This window comes from Eptatretus burgeri, chromosome 8 (genome assembly GCF_056783735.1).
Source record: "Eptatretus burgeri isolate ZD-2024b chromosome 8, Ebu_testis_v1, whole genome shotgun sequence".
Classification (NCBI taxonomy): Eukaryota; Metazoa; Chordata; class Myxini; order Myxiniformes; family Myxinidae; genus Eptatretus; species Eptatretus burgeri.
The window spans coordinates 54,422,237-54,442,118 of NC_140968.1; the positions used below are offsets into that span (position 1 = coordinate 54,422,237).

General features: G+C 42.1%; 1 protein-coding gene across 6 annotated transcripts in view; it reads left to right on the forward strand.

Annotated features, from left to right (window-relative positions):
* BRAT1 (BRCA1 associated ATM activator 1) overlaps window positions 1–19,882 on the forward strand; it is a 55,136-nt gene that overhangs the window by 2,177 nt on the left and 33,077 nt on the right. For all 6 annotated transcript variants that reach the window (XM_085892104.1, XM_085892105.1, XM_085892103.1 and 3 more), the window contains exons 2-6: window positions 68–196; window positions 285–439; window positions 4,426–4,576; window positions 7,464–7,818; window positions 15,759–15,878. In XM_085892104.1, coding sequence (XP_085748230.1) covers window positions 79–196; window positions 285–439; window positions 4,426–4,576; window positions 7,464–7,818; window positions 15,759–15,878 — 899 coding nt within the window. In that variant the 5' untranslated portion in view covers window positions 68–78. The remainder of the gene's footprint in view (window positions 1–67; window positions 197–284; window positions 440–4,425; window positions 4,577–7,463; window positions 7,819–15,758; window positions 15,879–19,882) is intronic.

Here is a 19,882-nt window from a genome sequence, read left to right on the forward strand (position 1 = left end):
TGGTGATTGTTTTTTTTTTCATGAGATCATAATATTGGTTTCATAATCTATGGTCTCTTTTTTAAAGGCTTGCATGCAATGGCAGTTGAACTGTTACCAGCAATCTGCAGACTCCTAGCTCAGCCTCATTTTGAGGCACCTGATGACACCTGCCTGGAGAAGTTGCTCGATTGGCTTCAAGAGCTCATCGCTGATGGTGCGATTTAAACACAAGCTGAACGTCTGTCACTGTCTGAACCAACTTGATATCATCTGCAATCGTAACGTTTCCATTTGTCCTGCAGGAAATGGAGAAGAACTGGAGTGCTGGTCTTGTTTATCGAACTTTCTGCAGCAAGCATGGGCATCAAAGGACAGTCTCGGCAGCGATGTGCTCTCCTTTGCCCTACGTCTTGCTGGAATGCTAGCTGTAGATGTGCACAGGTTCCAACATCTTCAGGTTTGTGAGTAGATGTGCTAAATGAATGCACACACTGGATAACGTTGCCCCACTTGCACATTGTGTATCTTTATTAGTTTAAATTCAATTATGACCTACATTATTGAGCATTTCCCCTTCTTGTGTATTAATTGCTCTCAAGTTATGTGAGGTCAATCCAGACACTCAAACTGCCTGTAGGTGATGATGTCATCTGTAACTAAAATTTAAATTGGAATTGAAAGTAACACAGTTCCTCAAAAGATATCTCCAAGGGATGTCACCATGGACCACCACCAAAACAACCATTGTGCTGTGACTGGATGGATTCTCATGAGGTTGTAATATAAAACAACAGCCTTGATTTTTCCAATAACGTTGAGAATGTACGAAGTTTGCTCGACATTTTATCACTTAACATTTGATATTGCATGTCTCTCTGTGAATCTCAGTGAGGATGTAAAATGAAATTAAATGTGAAAAAAGGATATTCTATAGCATGTAGTTGTTGCTGCTGTCGTGGTGGCTGTGGTTGTTGTTTGTGTGCTCCTTCTGTGGACTTTGATATATATATATATATATATATATATATATATATATATATATATATATATATATATATATATATATATATATATATACAGTATTATATATTTACTTATATTGCTTAGAAAAATATTGCCAGATAATAGGCGTCCACAACCATCCTTCACCATGTTGTACAACGTCTGCCAAGGCCCTTGTGTGAAGGAGATGAAAAAGGACTCGTGGTAAAGTTCCGGTCAACACAAAGTTCAGGATAATATTTTAGCGCTCATTATCTTCTCTGTTTACCCTCATCGAAGGAAAGGGTATTGCATTTGGGTCCGTCTTTGTTTGTTTGTCCATCCGTCTGTCTGTTTATTTGTTTGTCTGCACATAATTTGTTTTTATAATGTCACAGGTGCCTTCATTATGACGTCATAATTGCAGATGCAGAACGCTACATCTGATCAGTATGAAAAATTTTGAGGGTAATCTCAGGATAAAATGGTCCACAGAAAAAAAAATTAATGATATCATTGGTCACGTGATTTGGCGGCCATATTGGTTTCTTTTAAACCTTCAATTGAAGTGGCAGAACAGATCAAGGCGAAATTTCACATGGATGACCACCTATCCATGAGGAACAAAAGCTTCACAAATATAACGTCATAGGTCACATGGTTTGGCAACCACGTTGGATTTACCCAAAAAAACCTATAAAAAAATCTTCCCCAGAACGGCTGGACAGATTGACGGAAAACTACACACAAATGTTCCCCAAACCTTGGCTGTACAAGTTTAAGGAATAATTGATAGGTCACATGGTTTGGCAGCCATATTGGATTGAAGAAAAATATTACATATTTTCTTTAAACAATCCACGTGAAACTTCACAATTATGATCTCGTAGTGATGGTGGATACATATTTTACATTTCAACTTGATCGGACACATGGTCTGACAACCAGAAAAAAAAGTTTTTTGATCTGGGTTCTTTTTTTCTCTTTCTTTTTTTTTTGAATAAGGTTCACTTGGCTGCTCCTGGTTGGGTTTGAGGGTAGAAGAGTAACAGCTGAAATGTGAATCATATCCAGGTTCCTCCTGATGACTTCATCTTTGCTTTTTGCTTGTTCGGGTTCCTTTTGATGACTCCAATGCAGGACTGTACATGTTTGGTCTTCCATTTGATATGAATTGAATTTATTTTAATGCCATTCTAAATTCAATTGAATAATAATAATAAAAAATCATGGGTCAGGGTCAGAATCAAGTGACCAATCAAAACAGGGTTGCATCAAAGGAGGACATCTTGGTACCCAGTCATCACTTCCAGCAGTTATAAAGTGGCAGTTCTAATTATGACTATTATTAATTAGGTAACACACAAATGCCACACAAAACAAGTCCTGGCGAGGGTCTGCAATCGCTGATTGCTCTATTTCTTGCTTCAATTGTGCCACGCTGGCAGCAATCGTGCCACACCACTGACATGCTGCTTATGATAGAGATTAGAGATGGTGCAAGCCTAATTTTCTCCAGCTTGAGCTTGGAAAAGCTTCAAGAGAATAGAGCTCAAGCTCGTGTTTCTTCCCAGTAAATCGTTTTCCGAGATTCCTGGAAAATTGTGTGAAATGGATTCGGGATTCCTGATTTTTCCCATGTTTTTTTTTGGCTTGGGCTCGAACCCTCTCTAGCGGCAAGTGTAGACATACTTGTGCAGTGTGCTCTGTGCATCTCCTTCCCCAACACGAAGGAAAGACTCATCAGCTTGTATTTCATGGCCTTCCAAGTCATCCCAAAACCAAGTTGACAATGTGCATAATAAAGGTGTGCAATGACAAAAGGTATCTTCATACAAAGTTGCATCATGATTAGTTGGAAAATGCAGTTGGGGTCCAAAAATATCCGTTTTCTGCAGGCATGGGTTGCAAGCCTGTTTGGGAAGGTGTATACAATTTACAATTTTAGTCCTATGCTAGTCTCTATCGGTAACACAACACTGCTTTCCTCGGTGCACATATAAACAGAACAAATTAACATAACGTGTCCCTGGTTACATGGGAGAAATCTAACCTACTTGAGCACACAGACCATGCTGTCTTAACACCTTCGAGCTTGGTTTACACCCACCGTTGAAGAAGGCAGATCACATCAAACATGCAAACCACCTGGTCAGTTTGTTTATAGTGCAGAAGTTGCTGCCCAGAAAGTAACCACACCCTAAGATAGCAAGTGGTGTAATCTGGTGTTAATCTCCAAGACTCCACACACAACACCATCCATCCATCAGGACCATACTCTCTGCAGAGTATTGGTGCTTCTTAAGCAGTCTCCTTGGCTATTGGGCACAATCCTGTATGGATCACCACTCCGACACAGTATACCAGCAAGCTGGCACTCATTTTGCCAACCTCGGAAGGATGACAGACAGAGTCACCCCACCCGGTATTAATTCAACATCCGAGTGTGATTTGAACTCAGGATCCTCGGATCCCAAGCCCACCACCCTTACCATTAAGCCAACACCAGACATACACAACACCTGAGCACTGGTTTTGATCTGGTCCAATGCTGCTCATTTCTTCAAAGTCTAACCCTTGGAGCCACTCTTGTTTCCCTGATTTTACATTTGTTCTCAAAAATTTAATCGCAAAAAAATAACATATGTGCCACATTATACCAGCCCAAGTTGCGTATGCCAAGTTAAAGCTTATTGTTGCAGGCAAAGGAAACGTGCTGGTGTGACCGATGCATATAGCATCCATATAATTATTTAGCTGCACTGACTAGTTTAAGAGGGAAAAGCATAGACGAAGTTGAGATTCTTTTATTTGATTGTCAACACTGATGAAGATTTATTTGGTGACGTGGAAGCTCTCTGAGTTGACTTGATGACCGACTTGCTGCTCTGGTATCGGAGTCATTCTGCGCTGCCTCAGCAATGCAATAATTCATTTTAAATGGAACCAAAAACAATATACTGTAGAGCACGATATCTCAAAACGTTGTGGATGGATTATGACAAAACTTGGTGGATGAGTTGGTTCCATTAGATGACAAGAACAAGCCAATTAGGTTTTGGTTCAGCTCAGCAGATCCCGCCTATCGGTGGGATACAAAGCGTAAATTGCTCAGCCTGGCGGAGGTATGTGCTCTACCGAGTGCCGTTCTAGTTTTCTGTGATTATTTAACCTGTCCTTTTTCATTATAAACTCTATTCTTCGATGTACCACAGTGCTAATATTTGTCAGGATGATAACTGGTTATTACAATGGCTGTTCATTGTGCCAAATTTGCTTTACTGTGTGTTTATTTTATACTGGGACTCCAATATATGATGCTCAAACCAAACCATGAAGCACCTCAACCTAATACAGTATATTTTGCAAAATTCCTTCAAGAAGAAATGTATCCCTGTGTTTGTGTTTTTTTGTTGTGACTTGGAACATGGCCTGCACGTTGAAATGTCTTTTTGATCCCAGAACTCGGGGCTACTTGAGGTCATGTTCTGGCAGATGCCTCATGCTTGCAACACAACGCTCTGGGATGAAGCGAGGGTCCGCTGTGCATGGCTTCAAGCCCAGCTTAAAATGCTGCCTCATCCTGAAGCTACCAAGTTCATTTGCAACATGGGTACTTTAACTGCCTGCTGAAGAGATCTCTTTCTCTTCCACAATTGGCATTGGTTTGCTATTTTATGGAAAAAGTTATCATTGTTTTGCTCGTTAAACAAAGTCCGAAACACGTCGTTGGGTGTTTGTTTCATTCCTTTTATCCATTTGATGTCATGACTCCCTCACTTGTATAAATTCACATGATGCATTGTCTGGATCTTTTGGCATTCAGACCTTTAAAAATGAATTGCAGATTCTCAGTTACCGAGACTAAATGGTTTGACATTTGCCGAAGGCAATGTTCCATACAGTTTGAAAAGGAAACTTTATTTTGATTGTTTTGTCAACCTAAAAGTTGACAAGAGGTGGCCTAAATGCCATGGAAAGCAAAACGAAGCTGACACTATTCTTGATCAGTGATCCTCTTATAAATTTATTTGTTTGGACCAGTTGTTCCCAAACCTTTTTGTCCACGACCCAAAAAATGAAATCGCATTCGCCTCCAGACCCAAATGGTACTAAGTACCTATTTGGTACGGGTACCTTTGATTATAAATTGTCATAGAAAACGCTTTTGACGTGAAAAACCGCAATTTTGAGGGGGCTTTATCCAGTTCGGGTCGTGACCCTGGGTTTGGTGACCGTGACTCTGATTTTTAGCATTTTGTATTATGAGAAAGTAGATTCCTGTTAAAATATGCGAAGAAAATCTGTATTCATAATGGTTATACATTGGACCCTTGTTAGGGGGGAAATAGTCTTTAATATAAGTTTTGATGAAACAATATGGGAAAAAAACAAAAAATAAAGAGGAATTACATAATTTAATCGAAGATCATTCATTTTAATGGGCGTCTACAAGATAATCATCACCTGTCTGCAGACTTGGGAAGTTTATTTTCGTCACAAACACACGTATGTGTGGGTTGCTCGATTGTTGAGCTTACATCGCTTCGGATATGAAAGTGAGACTGGCTTATCATCACTCTCATTTTATTTGTGTTCTCATGTTTAAACTAGAGGGGGAGCACTCGGTAGAGTGTAAAACCTCCGCCGCCAATACTGCTGGGTCATTTAAGTGAACCTGATATCCTATTCATTGTAGGTCAAAATGGATCAGACTCTACTGAACCACGAATGAATCAACTAAATGAGATCGACGCGCATGTAGAAATGCCAAAAAAAAAAATCGAAATTTTTTTGAAAAAAAAGTTGCAAAATTTCTTTTTTTTTCTCTAACAATTTTTTTTGGGGGTTGGAAATCACTTAAAACATGTAGAAATGCAAAAAAAAAATCAAATATTTTTCAAATAAAATCGAAATGTTTTTGCAAAAAAGTTGCAAAATTTTCTAAGTTTTTTTTTTTGGACCAAGTCCAAAATCTAATGTCATGATCCTTGGACCATACCTAATCCCCCCACCAAGTTTCGTCGAAATCCGTCCAGGAGTTTTTCCGTAATACTGTTCACAAACAAACAAACAAACAGAAAGGGGTGAAAACAGTAACCTCCATCCATCTTCGATGGCGGAGGTTAAAAATATATTTTAAAATGGGGGGGGGGCATTCTAATTGGCTCCCGTCTGTCCGTCTGTCCATCCGTCCATCATACCATAACTTCCTCAATGGTTATATGGAAATTCACCAAACTTGGTACTTTTGATGACCACGTGGCAAGAAGGTGTGAGAGCAGTATCGTTTTTGGTCACACCCTATGGGTGAAACTTTGGTGTCACGAAGTCAAAATCGATGCACTGTCAGTTTTAACTCTTAAATCACACATCCTCTATGCCATGCAAACTTTGCTTGATATGTGTGACATGAGTCATCTAATTCAGTTTCAGTTGCAGTGATTGGCTGCAATAAAACAAGAAAAACAACATCTCTGGTACTTTGCTCAAAAAATCAGAAAATTGCAAACATTTCCTCAATATTAACGCGTACGACAACTTTGCACCTCGGTAACAAAATTTACTTGTCATATCAATCATTTTTTAAACTGTTACAAAACTGTTTAACTAATACGTATTCAAAAATGTAACATGTAAGTGATGCAGTTTTCAAGTTACATCAAAACAAACTGGTAAATATCATTGGGTTGATGATGTACAAGTTTCACTGAATACCATCATGTGACTTGAAAAACCCGACAAACTTTATCCATCACATCAAATCTGTTCTTTAGCGAATGCAAATAAATCTGCTGACAGAGCTGTTGACATGTGAAGACCCCACTCTGTATTTGTAACATAATTTTATAGTCAGAAAAAAGCAGTTACCGTTTTTATAGACCACGGCACCAAGACCTTTCCACGGGATTGCAAGAAAGCCACCATCTTCTGCACTCACGCTTACGCATCACATCGGCTTGGATACAATCTATGTGGAGAAGTTTTAGTTATCTCACTTAAATAATTAAACACGAGCAAAATGTCATTTTATACAAACCAATTCAAGTTTAACCATTACATAAGCCACTCTGATAAAGAGCGAGAGACAGCGATGTCATTTCCTTAACAACACAAATCAACGAAAGTTTAACCTTTACATATGTAATCAACATTGGGGGCACAGAAATATACAACTTTTTTTGGGGATTTGACCCGCAGCTCATGCCCCAGGTGGTGGGGACCAAGGGTCACAGGTGTCAAAACGGAAGATGTTTTTAAACCACAAATTTGATATTGGGTCATTTCTGGTGGAACTTTTTTCCATCTTTCAACTTTGCTTGAGGTGGGAAGTGTCGGGATTTGCGATGGTGTGCCAATGACTCTGCTCTAGTTATTCCTGTTCGGCCTCCAATGTACCGATCAAGTCTCACATGAAGATGTGATGTGCACTGTAATTATTACATTTTATTCTCCATTTTATTCCATTTACTATTCCATTTTGTTGTCTGGTCATTCAGGAAATCTCCAGGTCATCATGAGCTTGTGCAAGGACTCGAGCATTTTTGTGGTGCAGGCAGCAAGTCAACTCGCTGCTCGCTTGCTGAGCCTTGATGTAGAAGCCAAAGAAGAAGCTGTAACTACTGCTCAGCTACACATTATCGCGAGCATCTCCACAAGCCTCGCCAGTTCGACTGCTGATGATGGCAGTTGGGCAGTGCTTGTGCTTCGAGAATCCATTGCTCGTGGAAGAAGCAGTAGTGGAGTCATTGATCAGCTCCAGATCCCACTGCAGACATGCCTTGCAGGCAAGATTGGGCTGTGGAACCAGCAGATTGTGGGTGCTCTGATTGACCTCAGCATCAATCTTCTGGAGTAAGTGTGAAGAACAACGAAGTTCCTTTTTCTGCTCAATATATGCATGTCCCTCCTTCCCACTGTCCTTGGGAATTGCAATAACATCCCTGGTTTGATTATCATCTCATGCTCAAACATAGCGCAGTATATGCCAGTGTTCTTGATAATTCTACATGAATTTACAAGGGCATGAACAGATAAAGGACAAATGAAATCAACACATTATTTGGGATTTGGACATGGAATGAACTTGCATTAACATGCCAAACAGGCCAAGCCATATTGAAATTATTACATTACGGTAACACTTTATTTACAGATTTGAATGACAGTATTATAAATTAAAGATGGACAAACAAACAATGTGGTGACATGAGCATTGGAAATTCAGACATGAGGGGAAGTTAAGACATTTAAACAAACTGATACCCCACATGTTACAACATACATAATTGACTCCTTTTCTTCAAATATGTATTGCTACATTATTCAAATTGAAACAAACTATACAATAATTTGCATTAGATATTCAACTCATCATGCCTCAAATAATTTAAAACTTGCACAAAATGATATGTACCCAGTGGAAATGAACAAGTCAAAAAAAAACTACGATATACAGTATATATATATATATATATATATATATATCCAACCCAGTACATATATATATATATATATATATATATATATATATATATATATATATATCCAACCCAGTACATATATATATATATATATACGTATATATCCAACCAAGATATTCAACTTTTGTATTCTTAATTTAATTTTCTGAAATTTGCAGAATTTGTTTTTCACTTCGAAATTGTGGATTACAATCTATACTTATAAGTGTGTGTGTGTGTGTGTGTGTGTGTGTGTGTGTGTGTGTGTGTGTGTGTGTGTGTGTGTGTGTGTGTGTGTGTGTGTGTGTGTGTGTGTGTGTGTGTGTGTGTGTGTGTGTCCATAACTCCAAAACTATAAAACCTAGCAGCCTGAAGCATTGCATACATAAGAAGAAAACTCCAAGGAAGTGAAAGAGTGTAAATTGGGTGTTTGGGTTAATTAAAACATCTCTTTTGAAGATGATTAACAGCTTTATTTAATTATGTCCTTTATCAGGAGCATCCTCGGTCACCACTCTCTTTCGGGTCCAAAGGCGCATCCGAGGTAACATCGCTGGGGTCTGAAGCCGCCATGTTTTTTGGCCTGCTCAGCCTTGCCTCGACCTTTAACAGGTCGCAATGATTTGTTAACGAAAGTTTTTTTTTTTCTCTCCACTTTCTTCACTCATATTATTGAATGCCTGTTCATCATAGCTACAAATCACTGGGTACATGTCTCTGGGTGTTCATAAGCATTGCAGTCAGCGTTCGTTGTTTAATTTCATTTCCGCACATGTGATCGCCACGATAATCTGTTATATTAAGTAGAATGATAAAATTTAAGCTCTAGAATCATACTGAGCAGTTCCCATTCCAAGAAAAGTTCATTTGTCCAATTTGGACATATTTGACATTTCCGGAGTCTTCGGGAGGTGTATATTTAATGTGACAGTTCGGTGATACCTAATCATGTGCCAAGCGAGCCGTTTATCAACCGTTTCGTTGGAGTGCTTGCATGAGTGCGTAAGCCACTTGGCAAGCGCTCTCCAAGCTGCGTGGTTGTTGGTTTTGGTAAAAGTACCCGTGCTTTCAATGTTGCATTGATGAGACATACAGTGCGTTTCCACCTGTGTTGGGCCGTGCGGTGGGTGCCTTGGGAGTTGTCTGAAAATGTGCAATTTTATTTTTACAGGACATCATTTTGTTTTACCTTTTTGTGTGATCTTTTCATATAATCCACCTCTCATTTCGATTCCGATATATTTATAAAAACAATAAGATCCATCCGACCACATGTTTGCCATGATCTAGCTGTGAAGGAATAGAGAGAGCACAGACCGACATTGTGTGTTCTGTGGCTTGATATATTTTTCAATTGAATTTCACTAAATTCCCACTTGAATTCCTCTTTCAAAGAACGCTGTTTTAAGGTAAATCTTTGTGATTGTCAGTTATATTTACTTGCATGAGTGCTTAAACCACTTGCCGAACACCTTACAGTCAATAGCGGTACTGCGCTATGTCCTGAGCGAATCGTTCACTCACTGCGGACGCTTTTACCTGCCACGTCAACCTGAGCAAGTGTTTCGTGCTCTGGCGCCCTGAGCGATTGTTTCGTGCTCCGGCGCCCTGAGCGAGTGTTTCGTGCTCCGACGCCCCGAGCGAGTGTTTCGTGCTCTGGCACCCCGAGCGAGTGTTTCGTGCTCCGGCACCCCAAGCGAGTGTTTTGTGCTCCGGCGCCCCGAGCGAGTGTTTCGTGCTCCGGCGCCGCGAGAGAGTGTTTTGTGCTCCGGCGTCCCGAGTGAGTGTTTCGTACTCCGGCGCCGCGAGAGAGTGTTTCGTGCTCTGGTGCCCCGAGCAAGTGTTCCGTGCTCCGGCACCCCGAGCGAGTGTTTTGTGCTCCGGCGCCCCCAGCGAGTGTTTCGTGCTCCGGCGCCCCGAGCGAGTGTTTCGTGCTCCGGTGCCCCGAGTGAGTGTTTCGTGCTCCGGTGCCCCGAGCGAGTGTTTCGTGCTCCGGCGCCCTGAGCGAGTGTTTCGTGCTCCGGCGCCCTGAGCGAGTGTTTCGTGCTCTGGCGCCCTGAGTGAGTGTTTCGTGCTCCGGTGCCTTGAGCAAGTGTTTCGTGCTCGGCCACTCTGAGCTCTTTGGTTCTACCAATCAGGTAATCATGTCCTTTCTTTCTCTCAACCAATCAACGTTGAGGACATTACATTGTAACTTTATAAACAACTAGACGACCCGTGAACCCGTTGGGTTCCCTTTGTGACGGCGGTTGATTAAAAAAAATCATTTCAAGAAAAGGAAAAAAGATAGCTCCAGCGAACTATACCGCTGAGGTTATTTCCATTGATCAAATTCTCCCGAAGAGTCCATGACTGAATCGAGAATTGATTTTTTAAATAATTTTTTTCGTTACCCGATTTGAACGAAACTTGATACTGCACACCACAGGTGAATGGTGAGTAAGGTGGGGTGAAAAATTTTGTGCTATCTTGTACCGTTTTGGCTGTATTTTGGGAACATACATACATATATACAAGATGAGAGTTTTAGTAATATACTCGACAACCCGTGAACCCGTTTGGTTTCCTTTGTGACAGCGGTTAATAAAAAAAAAAATCATTAAAAAAAACAAGATAGCTCCAGCGAACTATACCGCTGAGGTTGTTTGCATTGATCAAATACTCCCGTAGAGTCGTTGACTGAATCCGGAATTGATTTTTTTTCCCCCATTGTCCAATTTGAACAAAACGATATTGCGCGTCAATGTGAAAAAAAAATGGAGAAAAGAAAGTCGAAGAAATTATTATGCGTCATCTTCCAAACACAATTTTATTTATTCATGAACACGGAAGTATTAGATAAAAATGGCGATGTTTATTTTATCCTTTAAAATAACTCGTTCTTTGTCTATCCTAAATGTTTGAGATTTTTAAATAAATCATGTCAAGAAAAAAAAAAAGAGCTCCAGCAAACTATACCGCTGAGGTTGTTTGCTCTGATCAAATTCTCCCGAAGAGGACTTCACTGAATTAGGAAGTGAATTTTTAAATAATTTTTTCGTTGCCAAATTTTAACAAAACTTGATACTGCACACCACAGGAGGATGGTGAGTAACGTGGACTGAAAATTTTTGTGCTATCGTGTACCATTTTGGCTGTATTTCGGGAACATACATACATACATACATACATACATACATACATACATACATACACTGAACAAAAATATAAATGCACCAACCTAAATATCTAAGTCAAGATGGCCATTATGGGAAAATGGTCAAACCGATGATATGTTTGAGCAATGGTTCCTTTGTTTTGCTCAAGACAGATGTTCCCATTGAAATTGACCACTCTGAGTGTGTGGACTCACACGTTGAGTAATCCTTCCCATGAGCACCATGGGGCTTGACAGAGTGATGGTCAGTGAGCGTGACCAGGACACAAACACTCCCTATAGCTTGCCCTATAAAAGGCCTCCCCAAAATGTGGACTGGTGCCAAATGTCAACATGCCACAGATGTCACAAATCTTGAGGGAGCGCGCCATTGGCATGCTGAATGCTGGGACGTCAGTACGGGCCGTTGCAGCACACTTCAATGTCCACCACTCCACCATTAGCTGCCTGAGAACGCGCCTCAGAGAGACTGGAAGCACCGTGAACCGCCCACATGCCCGGCGACCACGTGTGACCACCGCCGGTCAGGATCGTCACATGAGGCTGCAACATCTCCGGGATCGACTCCTCCGACCGGCCACGAGGACTGCCGATGAGACTGTCGGGGTGCATAACAGGCGCATTTCAGCCCGGACGGTGCGTAACCGCTTGAGGGAGGCCAACCTCCGAGCCCGCCGACCACACCGGGGACTCGACCTCACTGCAGTCCAGCGTCAGACCCGACTGAACTGGGCCAATGTTCACTTGCGCTGGACCCTCGCACGATGGCGGAGAGTGCTGTTCACCGATGAGTCGCGGTTCCAGCTGTATCGGGCTGATGGCGGACTCCACGTCTGGCGTCGGGCTGGGGAGCGCTACACTGACGCCAATGTCCTTCGTCGGGTGTCACACGGTGGTGCCAGTGTTATGGTGTGGGCAGGCATATGCCATGGAGAGCGCACTCGGCTTCATTTCATTGAAGGCAACTTGAACGGGCAGCGGTACAGGGACGAGATACTCAGACCCATCGTCGTGCCGTTTGTGCGCCTTCACCATGTGACGTTTCAGCACGACAATGCTCGCCCCCATGTTGCCAGGATCTGCATGGACTTCCTCGGTGAGGAGGACATTGATGTCCTCGACTGGCCTCCATATTCTCCAGACATGTCGCCCTTCGAGCACCTTTGGGACGTTCTTGATCGACGCGTACGACAACGTTACGCAGTCCCAGAGAACGTCCGCCAGCTCCGTGTGGCTCTCCAGGAGGAATGGGAAAACATCCCTCAGGCCACCATCGATAATCTGGTGATGTCCATGCGCCGGAGATGCACCGCTCTGCGCGACGCCAACGGTGGACACACCCGCTACTGACTGTGTGAACTCTGACAGTGACACCTCGGTTGTGTCGGCTGTTGTAGCGCAAAGACTGTCGCCAGAATTCTCAAGGAACTCTTTGAAATTTAATGCTCAATTGTCATGGATTCTATAACCAAATTGTTGTGAAGATTTAGTATTAATGAGTTTGAGGTAAAATAGTAACAATCGCTTGGTGCGTTTATATTTTTGCGCTTGGTGCGTTTATATTTTTGCGCTTGGTGCGTTTATATTTTTGTTCAGTATACATACAAGATGAGAGTTTTAGTAATATATAGATGAACGTGGAAGTATTAGATCAAAATGGCGATGTTTATTTTATGCTTCAAAATAAATCGTTCTTTGTCTATACTAAATGTTTGAGATTTTTAAATAAATCATTTCAAGAAAAAAAAAAAGATAGCTCCACCAAACTATACCGCTGAGGTTGTTTGCATTGATAAAATTCTCCCAAAGAGTACTTCACTGAATTGGGAATTGAATTTTTTTATAATTTTTTCGTTGCCGATTTTATCGAAACTTGATATTGCACACCGCAAGAGAATGGTGAGTAAGATGGGGCGAAATTTTTTGCACTATCGTGTACCATCTTGGCTGTATTTCGGGAACATATGTACAGATATACATACAAGATGACAGTTTTAGTAATATATAGATAGAAGAAAGATAGATAGTTTGAGTGCTTCTTCTTCATCTGCTTGCGGTTTTATCCTGAGAATTGCAAGTCGAAAAGCTTTGATAATTTCTATTTTATTAAAACGCATAATATATATATATATATATATATATATATATATATATATATATATATATATATATATATATATATATATATATATATATATATATATATATATATTGTTGCGGATTCGCGCCCGCCGGCGTGCTGACGGCCACGTAACTCGAATCGCGGCACGTCGCCCACCGGACAGACAATCCAGTCGTGACCCTCTCGGACTAACGCCGGGAACCAGTCACGGGTGGACCTTTCGGTCTCACCGCGATCGAGCCAATCAGCCCCCGCGTGGGATAGGGTTGCTCGCCAAATTCGACCTACCTAAGTACCCACGCGGAGGGTAGACCGGACGATCGCACCTCGCCGCAGGTCGACTTCGGACACGGGCCACTTAAGCGACCCGTTCCGTACTATCAGAATAACCGAGCGGTGTTATCATCGACCTCGACGGTTCGATTAATTATCGGGCGTATTCAGCCCACTACCAACCCTTTACGTGAAGCAAGATGAGGATTCAATGAAGGAAATGACGAAGCGAAGCGGGAAACAGTTCAACACAAAGCACATTTATTCGCGACGAACGGAAAGCACACATTCAATTCCACCAAAAACACAGAAAAGACACAATGCAATTTACACAAAAAGCAAATGTAAAAGCGAAAACACAATGCAGAGCTAATACCGACTACCGAGCACACGGCAACACTTATACAATTCTACTTCACAGACGGCGCCGACAACACATACCCAAAACCAAGGAAAAGAAATACCCTCAAGGATGAGGAGGGCCTGAGGCCGAGACCGGGTCGGCCTACCCGTCTGGTGATGAGACGAGGAGCGGCGATGGCGCCTCAACTCCGCGGGCCTCACGGACGGTGTCTGGTAGGGGGTGGGAAAGGGGCCCCCTTGGTCGCACTATCTCAGCGCGGGGGGGAAACAGGAGGGGGTTGCTGATGCTCGGGGTATAGAGGATTTTTATTATCCCGCGACGAGCGTCTCCACCTCGGCCAGGTCGCGCTGTCGGCCTCCCTGGGGTGCAGCTCCCGACGCGAGCACCCCCTCGTCTGGTGTCGCTGCCTTTCCACAGCTCCGTCCCCTCCGTTCCGACTCCAACGCACACGACGACCAACTCCACCGCCCGCGAAGTCTTAACTCTCTGATCTCGACTCTCCTACTCTCTTCTCTCCGCCTCTTGGACTCTCCTACTCTCCGCCTCTCGACTCTCCTACTCTCCGCCTCTGGACTCCCCTACTCTCCGCCTCTCTGGACTCTCCTACTCTCCGCCTCTGGACTCCACTGGACTGACGAACACGGTCCTTTTATCAGCCCCGTAGCTTCGCCCTCTCATCTTTGACCCCCTCCCTTCGACCTTTCACCTCGCTCCCCATTGGCCCGAGAAAAAGTGGGCGTGAAGGCTTTTTGATCCATAAATTTGCATATATCGATCGCCCTGGGGGCGGGGCCAATTCGCCCCTCGCTCACCGATTGGACGGCAAAAAGTGGGCGTGTGTCGTTTTTGATCCGTTTTTGAAGCACAAAATCCGTGATTTTGTACACGCTGTTCGGCGCGCGCCCTGCACGAGTCCAACACCGGTACCCACAAGCGGGGCAAGAACGGTGGCGATGCGACGGTTGCGAGGTGTGACGGGAAGGTCGTGGCGGTTGTGGTGAAGCGGCGTTGTGGTTGGTGGTTGATGTTGTGGTTGTGGTGGTAATCATGGCGGTTGGTCCAAAATAAAGATAGCAAAAGAAAAACGGCTATCCTGAAGAGTCGCAGCACGCATAAATGACATGTATTCCCACTAGACAACGGGTTTGGGCCTAACTACACATGTACTTACCGAGATACCTCACCTAAGGGACCTGAATGGTGGTTTGCGAATTTGGTAACCACAACAATATATATATATATATATATATATATATATATATATATATATATATATATATATATATATATATATAGTTTTTTTTAATTTACATATATTACACACACACATGGTTTCTTTGTATAATATAACATTTTTTGAAGTGGTGACAGAATTTAATTTGCTTACCATCTTTCAATCGTTGTTCCTCTTCACAGCTTAAATATACCATGGGCATCTCCACACCATGCATGGATGCTCATGCAGCACTTGGTGTCTTTGAACCAAGCAGAAGCTGGTCTGAGGCTTGCCGCTGGTATTGCTGTTCATCCAGCCTGGTAAGCGAGCAGATAAGTTCAGAAACTTTCAACTAGAAATGTGAAAATGTCGGTTGGGATCACTGCCAAAGTGCTATCGTATCTGCCACCAATTACTATCTTGTCGGCCCACTCACCATAGTGGAAGGATTTTCATCGAGTTTGGGTTCATGGGATTTGTTCTATACTGCTGCTGTCATACTTGCGCAAATGATTTGGCTATATTCCTCAGGACTGATCTGTGTGGAAAAGTCGTTCAAAGGCTGTGTCCAATGAGCACGTCAACACAGTGTAAATGCTGAGAATTATGAAATCTCTCGCTCGGCTTTTCTCCGTGACATGAATCTTAAATAATTTTTTTTAATCAACTCAGTGTTCTTAAGTGCAGGGGTGCAATATTGATTCGGGATTTGCCAAAAACGACACAACCTCCAAGAACAGTCAACACTGTACCTTGCACACATTACAAGTGAAAAGTCATATCAAATCCATCCATTGTCCATCACTATCTTAAGAACCTGGCCTGCATGACAAATCTTTATTCCAACGCATTCTCATTGGGTATCATCATTTGTTGGTACCACCTGGGAGCGCACCCTGAGCGAGTGCCTGCAGCCCAGTTTCCTTAAATCATTATGACCACACAAAACTTGCCAGGTGCTACCCTCCAAGTGCTACCCTCCAGGTACTTGGTTAACTCAAAACACATAATGCCATGTTTATAAATTACAAGTTGACACATGCTCATTCACATAGATCTGGTGACTAACATTCCAGTAAAGTAGCCTGGCACTGTAGCTTGTTGTACCACCATATAGAAACAAAATGTAATTTGTATCGACTTGCAGAAGAACACAACATGAGAACTGTGATTCGCTTTTCCTTCATGTCAACAAAATAGAAATAAACATCTCAAGTGCAGCATTCACTTGCACCAACACCAGTGTTGAATTAAGTTAGGCAGTAAAACAACTGTACTTGAAAATGTAAGCCCAATTAACACCCTCCAGATTAACACCCTCCATAAAACACAATTTATTCTGTCTCTCTGGCTGGCAGTCAAACAAAATTGATAATCATCAAACAGGAAACTTACTGTTTTTAAGGATCTCATAAAGGACATAAATAACAGGCACAAATAACTAATGTAACATGTTAAATAGGGTGGTGCAATAGATACTGGGAAAATAGCAGTAAAACCCAGATTTTTTTTTTTAATTCACCTTTAAACCTGTTTCAATTGAATTAAATACCGTACTTGAAGATTGTATAAAACAAATCACCTTCATAAAACTTTTTTAAAATACATGTCAAGGCTTGTGAAAGAGTTAGGACACAGAACAGATCAGGACACAACATAACAAACGGAATCACAGGAGAAAGGGAGAAACGCTAACAGCAGGGCGTCAAGATAAAATAGACGGAGACAGACAAACGAGGGATGCAGGTAACAGTGGGTAGGAGAGAACACAAGGGATAGACAAGATAGATACGTAAGCAAATTTTTGGGAGGCATGGGAATGATTTAACGAGTGAAAAAAGATCATGGTTTTGGATGGGGGATGGAATGAGATGGTGGTGAACAGCTGTCTTGAAGACCTGGAGGAAAGAATGACATTGAGGAGAGTGTGGAAGGTGGTTCAACAGGTGGGGAAAAAAGGCGAATGAACGCGTGGAGGTGAACAGTTCTTCTGGATTTAGGCAGTTTCACGAGGAGGGTTTTCTGGTGTACTGCGTGTGTCCTGCAGGTACCTGGGGGTACAAAGGACAGAGAGTGCAAAGGTGCAAGACCATTAATTAGGCAGAAGAAGACAGAGACCACCTACCTGTCGGCGATGGCGAATCTATAGGCCCATAGACTCAGCTTCAGGGCAAGAGTTTCCAATAATTTTGAAAGCCTTCGTTTCCATGGTGTCAGGCTGAGCAATATGTGAGGCAAGGGAGACAGCCGAGAGGGGAGAGCAGTACTCCATAAAGCTGTGGATGAAAGCCTTCTAGATGGCCTTGGAGGCCAACTTTGAAATGTGGCTTGCCCAAGAGAGATCATGGCTGAGCGTGAGATCCAAGAGTTTGAGTGACTGAACCTCTTTGAGAGGATTTTTGAGAAAGTAGGTAGGAGGGTTTGCGTCATGATCCTTTTGGAGAGAAAGCGAGAGCAAGTGAGTGTGAGTGGGATTTCTCAGGATTGAAAGACATATTCCAAGTTTTTGACCAGTTTGTGATTTTGTCAAGGTCTGAGAAGAGGGAAGAGGCTGCTGCCTGTCATTCAGAAGGATGAGAAATGTCACGGCAGAGTGTGGAGTCATCAGAAAAGAGATAAAGAGGATTTTTCAGAGTCAGTGAGATCATTAATCAAGATTACAAATAATATATGGCCTAGAACATATTTTGGCAAATGAGTTCCATCTTACAAGAAAGAGGGCACTGCATCAGCGGCACAACTGTGCTCCCAACAATGATGCAACCAGCAACCACAGGCTGCAGATGAAAGAATAATAATAATAATTCAAGAAAATAATACAGTACTTTATTTTATGTTCTTAATTAAGGAAAATAATACCAGCACTTTATTTTATGTTCTTAATTAAGGAAAATAATACCAGCACTTTATTTTATGTTCTTAATAACTCTTTTATTCATGAAAATAAATAGTACTAAAATAATGCACAAACATGTGAATTAAGGGTGCAGTTTGGACAAATTTTAAAGTTGAAGTCCTTTAACCTATTTTCCCCATTACCCCTTAAGATTGCATATTTGCGATTCATGGGCATTTTTAATAATGTACCCACAAAAGGCAAGGCCCTTCTGTATACAATGCCTCTAGAAAGTCTACACCCCCTTTCAAAATTTTCACCTTTTGTTGCCTTATAGCCTGTAATTAAATTACATTAAATCAGACTTTTTTTTCCACCTCCATTTACATATCGTAACCCATAGCTTCCAAGTGAAAAACAAATTCTACAAATTTCAGAAAATTAATTAAAAATACAAAACTAGAATATATTGGTTGAATAAGTGTCCACCCCCTTATAATATAAATTGTAAATTAGCTCGGGTGTAACCAATCACCTTGAAAAATCACGCACCAAGTTAATTGGCCTCCACCTGTGTTAAATTGTAGTGATTCTGATTATTTCAGAATACAATCAGCTGTTCCTCCAGGTTTCCTCTGCTGGATAGTGAATTTCACAGCAAAGACTCAACCATGAGAACCAAGGAGCTTTCAAAAGACTTCTGGGATGAAGTTGTGGAAAGGCACAGATCAGGGGATGGGTATAAAAATATTTCAAAGGCCTTGAATATCTCTTGGAGCACTATCAAGATGGTCATTAAGAAGTGGAAGGTGTATGGCACCACCAAGACCCTGCCTAGATCAGGCCATCCCTCCAAACTGGATGACCAAGTAAGGAGGAGACTGATCAGAGAGGCCACCAAGAGGCCAATGGCAACTTTGAAAGAGCTACAGACTTTTATGGCAAAGACTGGTCACGGTGTGCATGCGACAACAATATCCCAAGCACTCCACAAGTCTAGCCTGTATGGTAGGATGGCAATAAGGAAGCCATTACTCAAAAAAATCCCACCTTGAGTGGGGTATGCAAAAAATCACTCTGGAGATTCTGAAGACGTGTGGCAAAAAGTTTTGTGGTCTGCCGAAACGAAGATGGAACTTTTTGGCATAAATGCAAAACATTACATTTGGTGCAAACCCAACACAGCACATCACCCAAAGAACACCATCCCGACTGTGAGGCATGGTGGTGGCAGCATTATGTTATGGGGATGTTTCTTATCAGCAGGAACTGGGACACTTGTCAGGATAGAAGGGAAAATGGATGGAGCAAAATACAGAAAAATCTGAGATGAAAACCTGCTGCCCTCTGCAAGAAAGCTGAAATTGGGATGGAAGTTCACCTTTCAGCATGTCAACGACCCGAAGCACACAGCCAACGCTACACTGGAATGGCAAAGAAACAAAAAGATAAATGTCCTTGAGTGGCCCAGTCAGAGCCCCGATCTAA